This window comes from Miscanthus floridulus, chromosome 11 (genome assembly GCF_019320115.1).
Source record: "Miscanthus floridulus cultivar M001 chromosome 11, ASM1932011v1, whole genome shotgun sequence".
In the NCBI taxonomy this organism is placed as follows: domain Eukaryota; kingdom Viridiplantae; phylum Streptophyta; class Magnoliopsida; order Poales; family Poaceae; genus Miscanthus; species Miscanthus floridulus.
Window position 1 is genome coordinate 52,369,623 of NC_089590.1, and position 12,966 is coordinate 52,382,588.

At 44.4% G+C, this 12,966-nt stretch overlaps 1 protein-coding gene and 1 pseudogene across 1 annotated transcript; one reads left to right on the forward strand and one right to left on the reverse strand.

Annotated features, from left to right (window-relative positions):
* Positions 1-1,730: 1,730 nt before the first annotated feature.
* LOC136493206 (non-specific lipid transfer protein GPI-anchored 15-like) lies at positions 1,731-10,184 on the forward strand (annotated as a pseudogene).
* Positions 10,185-10,277: 93 nt separating this feature from the next.
* Positions 10,278-11,914, reverse strand: LOC136493205 (uncharacterized). The gene is given in 6 exon segments (XM_066489267.1): positions 10,278-10,798; positions 10,888-11,023; positions 11,122-11,159; positions 11,272-11,365; positions 11,560-11,662; positions 11,664-11,914. Coding segments are annotated over 6 exon segments (966 nt in total). The 5' UTR covers positions 11,849-11,914; the 3' UTR covers positions 10,278-10,388.
* Positions 11,915-12,966: the final 1,052 nt, after the last annotated feature.

The window sequence follows — 12,966 nt, forward strand, 5'->3', positions numbered from 1 at the left end:
CCCCTGACCATCTGCACTTCTGCAGGCCTGATTGGCGCAGCTGAGCGTGGAGGCAAGCCCCAAATGGTAAGTTGAGATGACTTGCTGATGCCGACGTGTATGTTTTTCACTGGCCTTAGGCTTTGTTTAGTTTCAAAAAGTTTTCTCAAAAAATGATACAGTAGCTATTACATCGAATCTTGCGATACGTGCATGAAGCATTAAATGTAGACGAAAAAAACTAATTGTACAGTTTGGTTGGAAATCACGAGACTAACGTTTTGAATGATTGAATACTAATTGCTAAATAAAAACGAAAGTACTATAGTAACCAAATTCCTAAATTTCACCCAACTAGACACAGCCTTACCTGTATACCATTTGAGTATTTGACTTCTACTCCATGCTGTAAGCATGACTTGTACACCAGTACCAATGTACCATCCCCTGGTCATGAGAAGCAGTAGTACCGTCCTCTTCTCCTCTCCGGGAAAAGAAGCCACAGTTGTGACGGAGGACTAGGTACTGTACAGAGCAAAGCTTTCTTTATGCCGCGTTTAGTTCGACGAGGTTGGCGCCGTATTATTTCGTTTGTATTTGGTAATAATTATTTAATCGTTGACTAATTAGGCTCAAAACGTTCGTCTCGCAAAGTACAACTAAACTGTGTAATTAGTTTTTGATTTCGTTAACATTTAGTATTCCATGCATGTACCGCAAGTTTAATGTGACGAGGAATCTTCTTTTTGCACGGTGCCAAAGTTTGGATTTTGGTGGAACTATACATGGCCTGCGTTTCCAAGTGGTGCCGTGTTGATTTCAGTGGCTGATCCGTTGGCGATCATGATGACAAGAGCATGTTAAATCACATTATTAGTCCTAAAGTATGTCAGCTACGCACCCATAAATATGGCAAGGCTCAGTTCAGTGTTCACTGATATTTTGAAAAAAAAAAAGTTCAGTGTTCACCGCCTAGCAGATCTTGGACTGGCAGGTCGAGAGAAGCGACTCCTGCGGCCCAACAAGCAACCATGGTCCATGAAGAGTCCAACGTTGTGGGATCCACCTGAGGCCCAACAAGCAAACATGGGCTTCGTTTATGCGCTCGTAACCAAACATGAAGAGCCCAACACTGTTCGATCCGAAAAGAGAGAGCCAGAGAGCCCAACATCCCTCGCGCAAATCTCAATGGTGTGAGGAGTGAGAACTGAGGGTCTGAGAACAGTTCATTGTAGAGGGCCAAAATTAGCTTTGCAGAAGTTTGGTTGTTTTTTACTCCTTGCTAAAGCTTGGTAAGACAGTTACCTCATTTCGCAACCTAGTTTATTAGATGAAAGTTTTTGCCAACCGACTGAGTGATCTGCATTCAGCAGTTTCAACAAGCCGGTAAGATAGACAGCAGTTCACATGGCATGCACATGGAACACGACCCGGCGACGTATAAGCACTGAAGCACACCATCCCTGTGCTTCATTGCCCGTTGGCCATTTTGCCGGCTACTCCACCGAGCGAATCCTAACGCCGCAGCGGCTCACGCGAAACTCTCCAGCCTCCATGCAGGGCGTCACGCGAATCTGCCAAGCAGCCGCCAGCCCGCCCGCCAAGCATGCCAGGTCCCAGCCCCAGCTCAGGAGCACACCATTACCGTGCATCGCCGAATCCACTGCAACCAATCAACACAGGAACAAATCAAGAAAACAATATAATTTATTCCAGTTTCCAGAACAAAAAGGATCAGCTAGTGAGAAGCAATGGCCTCGGATCCTGCGTTCTGCGTCGCGCTGCTGCTGCTGGTGGTTTCCGTCGCCGGCGTCCGCGCGGTGCCCCAGGACGGCACGTCCACCTGCAGCACCGACCTCCTTCCACCTCCTCCCGTGCCTGCCCTTCATCGAGGGCACCTCACTACTACACTAAGCATTTATATGAGCGGTTGATGATAGTTTGTAGAGGTGGTTTTGCCAGCCATCTCTACCACACCGTCTCTATAAATCAAGGGTTTGTAGGGGCAGCTTATATCACTAGCCGCTCCTACAATTGTATTTGCAGGGGCGGTTGGTAATACCAGCCGCCTCTACAAAAATAATTTGTAGAGGCAGTTGTAACACCAGCCGTCTCTATAATTTCTATTTGTATGGGCAGTTCACTTTAGAACCGCTCCTACAGTACATTTTCATACAAAAAAATTAAAATTTGAAAATTTAAATATGACCAGAACATATATATATATATATAAAATAATTCACAAGGACATTATATCAACAACTAATTGACAAGAAGATATATGCATTACAAACACATTACAAACCATAATAATAATTTAGATCAGTTCATTATTATAACTAACAATAATTTAACTTTCTAGAATTTTCTAACATCGTACCACGTACTTGGAGAAGTGCATAGCATTCATTTCATATGTCAAAATGTCACTGATGTAGCGTAATGTATTTACTAGTGCACTCTCCTTTACTTCACAAGATCGTTCACAAGGTCTACTGACGACGATCAGCATTGGTCGAAAATCTTCACTCCTAGTCACAAGAATTTTCCCTAGATTTTGTCTGAAGTGAGAACAGGGCCACCATATTCCCATTTATAACGACCCAAGTGATACATAGTCTGGTTTAAAATGGCTTCAAAGCTACAACTTGCGTATGTTACGTTGTTCTTCTAAATCTGCAAGTGTTGAGAAAAATATGGTTATCAGAACCATACATATATATAGACATAACAATTAATCTGGATATAAGTTATGAGACTAACTGCATCATTCATGTTGTCCTCAGCAAGCTTTGCACAAAACAGTCCAATATCGTGGTGGAGGCCCACATTCAAAGCAGCAATCCTCATAGAGGAGTATGTAGGAATATTATACCTAATATTTTAAAGCGCCCTTAAACATGCTTGCACAACATATTTTTGCGCACTAATATCATGAGGTTGACCGTTGCTCGTCCTGTCGATGTATAAAACAATACCTTGTTGGTTGCCCGCTCTAGCGAGAATTAAAAAGCCAATTCGACATTGCTTGAGTCGATCGTCTATAGGGAATGTATCAATATTGAGAAAATCAACTCTGAAATTTGAGAGTGTCTCTCAACCATGGTATAGGATGAATTATCTATATTTAAGAATTATATATATCAGAATAAAATATCTATAGAGGTGTCTTTAAAACATGTTACTTACTATGCTTGGATGTAGATGGTTTGCCCTCCCCAATGCTGGTTAGAAGCCCAAATCATACACATAGGCCCTGTTCGCTTATCTTATAATCCGTCTTTTTCAGCTTGTTTTTCAGCCGGAACAATATTTCAGTTTGTTTTTTCAGCGAAGCGAACGGGGCCATAATTATTTAGCAGATCCGACGAAGGGAGTTTGGTCATATCTTCTCCTAAATTTATGTCAAGAAAAACAGTTATAGTAGAGGAACAGGAGAGGAGAGGATTAAAAGAAGTAGGAGCAGAGGACATGAGAGGAGAATAGTAGAAGTAGTAGTACTAGAAGAGGAGGGTCTACAAAGCAGCATCGGTATTATTAATAGATAATATTGCATTGCAACCAAAAATATCGCTGTCAATATAAATTAGTGTTATCCAAACTAATAGGCCTCAGACACCATAATTAAATCATCATACAATTATGTTATGCAACTACATCGACCATCTAATTTAGTCGTCACAGACCTAAATATTGCAGTTGCATTGGCAGCTCATGGAAAGCCTCATCTAAAGTCCAAACACCATCACCAACAGACTAATAATCACCACATTATTGCAAGAACCACTCTTACCACTCTGAGAGGGATGCTTTCACCACGATCAGTTGGGACCAGATTAGGGGAGGTAGTTGCTGCTCCAACATAGGCATTGAAATCTCTAAGTGTATGGTCATAGTTGTTGTACTTCTTGTGTATTGCATTTTTGAACCCAAGCACATGTTCACTAGCCTCATATTAAGACATGTAAATCCCAAGTTTCTTCCCGTTGAAAACAACATAGCAAGGCTCCATTTCCTAGTGGAAGTGAAGAAAATAGCCATTAATCAAGTTCAAACTAGCTCACAAAACGAGTAGTAATAGTAGTAGTAGAGGTAGAGGTCTCGAAAACATGTCAATCATCATTTGATAAAGAACTTAGAGCATAAAGGCATCATAAACACAGTGAGCATATAAACAATGACCATATAGAAAAAGACAGTAGGGGCGGCTGGTAATGATGCCAAGTTCCTCACAAGTTCTTGATCATCAACTCATATTTCATATAATGTATGGACTTAGACAATTTCATCGTCAGCAAAATAAAGGAGAGGAGAGGAGAGATGTCATAAAAAAAGTAACAGCTGCTTAACAGACATAGAGAGAAAAAGGTGTAAAAAAGCAGTTGCAGCTTCCCAAACATAGAGGATAGGAAATGTGGTAAAAAAACAACAACTGCTTATAAGTAGGGGGCCATTCGATCATCATATGAGCTACCTCATATGCATTAGAATTTTTTTTCTGTTGCCTAATAGATCTGTAAGATAGAAGGAAGTTTCGTAAGGAGAAGATGAAAGAACTAGTCACATCAGATAGCTTCGCCTGTGAGAATTGAACCTTAACGCTTCTAAATTTTTAATGATGAGATCAGAAAAAAAAGAGTTGATTGTAAAGCTGGATATATTAGCTTATATAAGGCTGTGGCAGTCTCCTCATTTGATCAAAGCAAGAATCAGTCCATCTAATTTCTCATCTACATCTGTACTTCTATTTCATGGTGATCTAGTTTCTCATCCTTAATAACTGATTCCACCCAGGACACCCTCCAGTGGTGATTATCTTGACTCTGACTATGACAGTACATCACTAGGGTCTAGGAACACTGAGCACGAAACAAAGTAAGAAAATAGGGGTGTATAGTGCTATTTACTAAGAGAGGATATTCAATGGCTCCATTCGCTTCGCTGAAAAAACAAGCTGAAACACTGTTTCGGCTAATTTGTTGCGAGAGAAAAACACTGATTATAATAGAAGCGAACAGGGCCAATAAGTTCATCAAATGCATATCTCTGCTTGAATCAAACAGTGTGTAGTCTACAGAGTATAAAATCTTGTATATCGACATGCACTGAACATATGACTCACACATCATCATCTAGCATAACAAGTTCAGACAAGTGCTTGCTAAGGGCGCGTTTAGTTGGCAATTTTTTTGGTTTTGACTACTGTAGCACTTTCGTTTGTATTTGGCAATTAGTGTCTAATTATGGACTGATTAGGTTCGAAAGTTTCGTCTCGCGATTTCTCGCCCAACTGTACAATTAGTTTTGTTTTTCGTCTACATTTAGTACTCTATGCATGTGCCGCAAGATTCGATGTGACACTTTGGGGTGAAAATTTTTGGAATCTAAACAGGGCCTAAATCTCTCCGACTAATAATATCATAGTTGACTAAGCTTTTCAGTACAAGTGATCAATGTTGAGACTGCAAAGTTTCAAAATGACAACTTGTAACAACTATTATTAGTGTCTATCAGAATTCTGGATTTTTGGAAATTCAAAGAAATAGCAAGTTCGAGTATTGCATTTAGTCAACACACCTTAAATCGATTAACAAGGATTCATGCTTATGCTAAAGCTGTCGCTTTTCCACTAGTATTCTAGTTAGTCAAAGAGTACTAAAAACAATAACAAGTACTAAACTGATGAATCATCGTATGAATGAATGAATTGGCAACATGGAAGAACAAAGATGGTACTAGATCGACGGGCAGCAGATAGTAGTAGTACACAGTTGCCATCTCCTAGCATAACAAGTTCAGATAAGTACTTGCAAAATCTCTATGACTAGTGACGTCATAGTAGACTAAGCTTTTCAGTATAATTGATCCATGGAGAGACTACGAAGCTACAAAATGGTCAGGTTTTGGAAACTTAAAGCCTACTAAGTTCGGCTATTGCATCGTGTAGTAGTTCTCAAAACCTGACCAAAATGGTCAGGCTTTGGAAACTTAAAGCCTACAGAATGGTCAGGTTTAACAAAGCTTACTTGTCAACACACCAAAAATCAAATTTAAAAGATGCATGCTCATGCTAAAGCCATCTCTTTTTCATTGGCATTCTCGTTAGTCAAAAAGAGAACAGACTAGTACTTACTGAACTGGTGAATACATACTCCATATGAAGAACCAGAAACATCTTGGAAGAAGAAAAACAATACTGACTAATAGTATGGCATTAGATTCATCAGGATAAGGTACTCAAACCTGTCAGGTGTAGGGGAAGCTGTGGAGGAGTGCGGACGCCAGTGGAGGTGCGCGAACGCCGAAGAGCACGGGAACCGGGCCACTGGCCGTTGGAGGTGTGCGGACGCTGGACCCTAATGGGCACCAGGGTTGCTAGCCGGGGGAGGGAGCGTGGACGCTAGGGAAGGAGCGCGGACGCCGGAGAGCATGGGCACCGTGGCCGCTCGTCGGGGCAAGGAGCACAGACGTCGGAGCACACGAGCACCTGGGCCACGAGAGGGCGGGGAGCAGGCCCACGACACCTCAAGGTCGAAAATGAGGCGGTGGCGGACCGGGTCGTGGATGTGGATGGCACGGCCACAAAACCCTAACTTGCTTGGTGTCCCGGGGGATGGAGCGGGTTGGCAGAGCTCGAGGTCGGAGATGGGGAGGAGGAGCCGGGTCGGCCGTCCGGGGGCTCTAAAACCCTAGCCGCCGTGGAGATGGAGCGTGCGGCGTCGTGGCGCCCAGGGATGTCGAGCTGTGGCCCGGGGGTGCGGAGAGGGGGCGCCGACGTCGGGAGAGGTCTGGGAGGCGGCGACGGTGGGGCACCGGGGAAAATTTGGCAGCCTGACGGCGTCGGAAGGAAGAAGAGAGCACCCAACACTTATGAAATTTTGGCCCCCGAGCGCTTGTGCTTATATACCCAGGACGATTTGTAGGGGCGGCTTAAAACACCAGCCGCCCCTACAAATGTATTTGTAGGGTCGGTTCCTGATATAGCCGTCCCTACAAATATTTTCTATTTTATTAAATTATTAATTCTGTATTTTTTATATCACAAAAACATAAAGTAAATGTATATAATATTATGTATTATTCAATATATGCACAAATATATAAAAAAACAATTTGATGATATTCAAACCAATATAGAAAACAAAAAAATAAAAAAAAATCAAAATTTGAATTTTAAAACTTCGACTATAATTTTAGGACATTAAATGACCTAAAATTAAAATGTTGTCAACATAAAAGTTGTATAACTCATCAACATGTACAACTTTTATTTCAGTCATCTTGTCATGTGACTTTGTTTGAACGATTCAAAATTTGAAATTCAAACAATTACAACTTGAAACAACATTTTGAAAGAGTATATGATTTCAACTGAAAAATTCATGAATATAAAAGTTGTACAACTTATCAAGATGTATAACTTTTATTTTGGTCATCTTTTCATGTGATGAACTTTAAATGATTCAAAATTTGAATTTCGAAAAATGACAACTTCAAATAAGATTTTGAAACACTAATGATTTCAGCTGAAAAACTCATGAATACCAAAGTTCCAGAACTCATCAAGATGTACAACTTATATTTTGGTCATCTTTTTATTTGACCAAATTTTAAACAGTTCAAATTTTGAATTTCAATAAATGGCAACTTCAAACAAGATGTCACTTGTGTCGATGTCCCCTTCGCCAACCTACTAATGGGAATAGTGTCTATGATTTCTCTAGGCGGTATGTTTTGGCCCTTCAACTATGTAGTTAGTTGTTGCTTGTGTTGTTTCATGATCCAGTCATCTGAACGATCATTTCTCTCCGTCATAATGATAGTCAAGTGTTCATCAATGTACGGTTGCATCAGTTGTGTACTCTGCAAGACACTGTAATGCGTCCGACTCACTTCTTTGTAATCATGGTCGATGAACATTTTTCTACCACTGGTGCTCTTCCCAGTTAGCCTACCCTTGTGACGAGAATCGGGTTTATCAATCACTTTCTGTACTTTTAGGTACTCTTGACTGCAATCGACGACTTCTTCAGTATTGTAACCCTCTATCATGGAGCCCTCTGGGTATGCTCGATTATGCACGTATCGGCTTAGAACCAACATGAACTCGCTCGTAGAACCACATTTCATGCAAGTAGCAAGGGCCCAATGCCAATATCTGATGAACCATGTGAATCATGAGATGTGGTATTATATCAAAAAAGCAGGAGGTAAACACATCTCTAGTTGGTTTTGTGTCTCCACCACAAATTCATGTAGATCACTCAGCTCTTTCTTACCAATCATCTTTTGTGAGATCTCCGAAAAGAAGTAGCACATGCGGGTGATGGCCACAAATTCTTCTTTTTCTCCGTGGAGGCTTCGTCCCCACCATAAATATCATTGTTCTTGTACCGGCTGGCCCCACACCGGAAACATTTATCTAGTGACTTAAACATTTTGCCACGGAAAAGGATACAGTGGTTGGGGCATGCATGGATTTTTTTAATCCCCATTGTCAATGGACTTATGACCTTCTTCGCTTGGTATGTGTTGGCGGGAACTGAGTTTGGTTGTGGCAGCACCCATGACAGTAGACGCAATAGATCATTAAAACTACAGTCTGACCAGCCGTATTTAGCCTTCAGGATGAGTAGCTCAAGCACAAAACATAGCAATATTCAATGTGTCGGACAACCCTTTTTAACACCATACACAGTCTCATTCGATGCTTTTGTCATCATTTTCAAAATTTCTAGATCTTTCGGGCTCTTTAGTAAAATCTCTGGTCTAAGGGCTCGAATTATGTCCTCCAAATCATCTTTATCCCCGACACGTGCTCCGCCATCATTATTGGCACCACCTTCGTCGTTACCATCCCAACCACCAGTATCACCACCTTGTTCATCGCCAAACTCAGGATCCATTCATACATCAAGCTCTGCTAAATATTGGGACATGGATTCTAAGGTTTCGTCGTCGTATTCCTCTTCATCCTCATCGTTAACAATAATCGTTTCACCATGATGAATTCACACTGTGTAGTCCTCAACAAATTCTCGCATAATCAAATGTGATCTGATGATAGTCATATCTGTCTATGCCATACGGTTCTTGTAATTTTTACCGGGACAAATAATTGTATCCTTATTCTCTGTTAACGTCGTTGCATGCTTCTCTACGGCTTCAATAAATTTATCCACCTCTTCACGGAAACCTGCCTTGAACCTTAACGAACCATACCTCCAAGAGTTCATGTACTCCATCTTTTACAACAACAACAACAGAAAAAACATTAAAGAAATACTTATTCAGATATATATAAAAATGAATCAAATTAATAATTACTTAAGAATGATTATATATACTTTAGATATATATAAATATAAGGCATATTTATTCATAAATAATTAAAATACATATTTATTGATTACAATAAATAATTTTAAAAACAATAATTAGCCACCGTTAATATTTTATCCAATATCCTTCGTCGAGGACACCTCCGCCGTGCCGGCGGACGCCTGCTGCGCCAACCTGGGCAGCATGGTGCACGACGAGACGCAGTGCCTCTGCCAGGCTCTCAGCAACCCCAGCACGGCCCCCGTCGCCGTCAACATGACGCGCGTGATGGCGATGCCTCGCCTCTGCCGCCTCGACCTCCCGCCCCCACCGGCGCCTGCGCAGGTAAAAGTCCTCCCATTTGAGCCTCGCGTCCCGTGCCTGTCTCATCGTACTCGTACGCACGCGATCTCCATTACGCGCTTGCTTGCACATTTTGCCTTTTTTCCCTTCGTGCCAGGGATTTCAAACCCACTGAAAAGTTTGTAATTGATGATGATCCCTCTTGCAGTTGCAGGTCTTCTTCCCCATGGACCATCAGCGCCGCCGCCGCCAGCGGTCACTCCACGCCCAAGCGCCAACTCCACTGCTCCAGCGACCCTCACGCCGGCGACGCCAACGCCGACGACACCACGTATGATACCGTCACCGTCGGTGAGAAGCCAGATGCCGCGATACAGCAGGGGGTCCAAGATGATAGCTGATGGCTTTTCTGTCGCAGTTGGTTTTGTGGCATTGGTGTCAGTCCTAGCTTTCTGAAGAATTGGACCACATCCTACAGCGGTGGGTGGCATTCGTCAGGCAATTAGAATTACGTCTTAGAGAAACTTATTAGTTGTTTTCTGATGGGCTTGTTTCCTAGAGAGATTAGCAGCCCAAGGAAATACTGTGTGTCCATCCCGGTTGTTCGGTTAGAAGATTGTTGATTTCAGTTGCAAATGTGATGATGAATGAATTCTTGTTCATACACGCACCCCTGACACAAAAATTATTGCTAAAACTTACTGCCACTAAAAACAGAATTCACTCAACTGCATACTGAACAACAATCCAAATGATCACAAAAATTACAAAAACACAGTTAACAGCTAATCCTCTTCTTCTAAGCAAAGAAGGTAGGCAACTAGACCTACAACGGGGACGAACCTCACCGCATTCACAAACTCAGTAGCATCTGCCTTCACGTTCTGAAGATTGTCCCCGATCAACCATGGCTGGAATATGGAGTACAGAAATATATCCCATAGAAACGCGTAAGCAAGCCGGTCCGAGAGCACATAACTCTGCACATACTGCCACCGTTCTGCAGTGCCCCCAAATTCAGCATCTCCGCGGCCAAAGAATGCCCAAACAATCGAGAGAACACAGACAAGACCGCCAATTGCGCCCACAACCGGTGCACCGTTAACCATAACTGAACCCAGTTGTGATCTTTGTGGTGGAGACTGGTCTGCATCCGGATCGTTCAGTCGGATTGCCATGTAAGGTATCAAGAAAGCTGAAGAGATGACAATGAAATGTTGTTAGGCAACCAGACATCTTCTATCCATCAGCTACAAAGTTTTTTTTTTATCAATGAGATCATACTATTTGTGAGGAACATCTGAAAGCCCCACAAGACGTCGAGCGATCCCTTGAATAGGTCCCTCCTATAATCCGTGAAAAGAAGTGGTGCAAAAAGCAGCGTCCAACCGAGCACAAAGTTGAACAATCCTTCTGCCATCTGGGCAAGCAGGCAATATATATAATTTAGTCAGTGCACGCAATGCGTGTGCAACTGCATTGCTATCTTGCAATAAACGTGAATAATCGGCTGCTTACAGGGTGAAGTACCGGCGATTCGAGCAGGTGAACGCCAACTACACTGCCCAGGAAAACTCACCAACAGAGTCACGCCCACAATAACTTTGGGAAAAATAGGGTTTGGGCTGGTAGAGTGGTTGATAAGGAAGTTACTGGATTTCAGCGTACCTGAGTTGAGCAGCGGCAGGACGAAGAAGAAGTTGAGTGAGAGGCCGATGAGGTCGCTGATGGTAGCCTGCGAGATCGCCAAAATCGGGTCACCCTGCACGATGGCGATCGAAGTTACAGGCTGTTTTCTGCCAGAATTATCTCTCGGGACGCGTTGGCATCAAGATAGACAGCGTTTGAGCTCATAATTTGGATTGTTCATGACAAGACCTAACTCCTGAACGCAAATGCACACTGAAACGAAATTAGAGATTCGCGTGCCGAGCTCACGGGACGGACTTTACTGACCGGGGCGTAAGGCAGGAGGAAGAGCCAGAGTATATAGGCAGCTTCGGCGCCCCAGAGTGCCGCCTGGAGCAGCGCGCGCGTGCCGTCCGCAGCTTCCGCGGCTGCCGCCGCGCTTGGCCGCAAACGGCGCGCGGGCGCGCGGCGAGGGGCCCCCGCGCTCGACGCAGAAGCCGAGGGGCAAGGCCTGCGGCCGCGCCGCGGCAATGGTTCGGAAGGCAGGAGGGGTGAGGTGGATGGCGACGCGACAGGGGGAGGCGCTGCAGAGGACGGGGACGGGTGGCGCCGCCATGGTCGCGGACTCGCGGCCAGGCGGGAGGCGCTGGGACCTTTTTGGGCGCGAAGTGATGTATGGTGGCCTGCCAAGCCAGCAAGGCGATACTATCACGTTGTTACGTGGCCTTTGACGGTCGCGCCATCCGTGCCCGCTACTTCGGACCGTCGGATCCATGGATGGTTGCTTCCGTGCTTCTGGATCAAGCAGCAAATGCCGGGCGGCCTGAGCTGGAGCGCGCGGCTGCTCGCTCCGCTACGCTGCGGCTGGCCGGCTGCGGCAAATCGACGAATCGAGCGCGCGCCGGCCTCCGTACTCGGTCCTTGCTGCGGGAGACACGGCGTTCGGCTGGTAGAGGTTTCAGCTTTAATTAGCTTATTCTCTCACACAGAATACTATTTAGACTCTGTTTAGTTCCCGTCAGAATCCAAAAAAATCTGGATTTTGGCCCACCATTTTGCCAAATGGATCTAAACACCATCCATTTTTTTTTTTTTTTGCAAAATGAGGTCCATTTCGGAATCTGCATTTGGGAGTCCATAGGCCAAAATTAAGCCTGTTTTGTGCCTGAAAGTCTACGTTGCCCTCAGTACCCCCACCCTATCCGCTCGTTCCCTTCCTCCCCGTTCTCTTCCTCCCTGAAGCACTTCAGCCGCCGCCGCCGCTCGCTCCCACCGCCACCACTGCCTCTGTCTCCGGCCGGATCCTCCTCCGAGCTCGCAGATCCTCCTCTGAGCTCGCAGGATCTACCGTTTCCTCCCGGTTCGCAGCTGCCCGCATGGACGGATACGGCGCCGACAGCTTCTACCCATGGTGACAACGACGGCTACGGTGACGGCCACGGCTACGGCAACGTCGACGGCACCAGGGAGTTCCTGTCCCAGCCACACCCCTCCAACGTCGGATATCCTGCCTACAGTCGACCGGCCTTCAACGCCCCGGGTTCCAGCAACTTCGCTTCTCCCAGGACGGGCATGGCGGCTCTTGACCTCAACTCCCAGGACGGGCATGTATTAATGAGGGCAAATCTGTCATTAGTTGAGTTCCTATTCTGGATTTTGGGTGGAAGTACACACCCTACTAAACTATTTTGCATTTTGGGTTTTGAGGGGGATTTTGATTATGGATTCTGGATT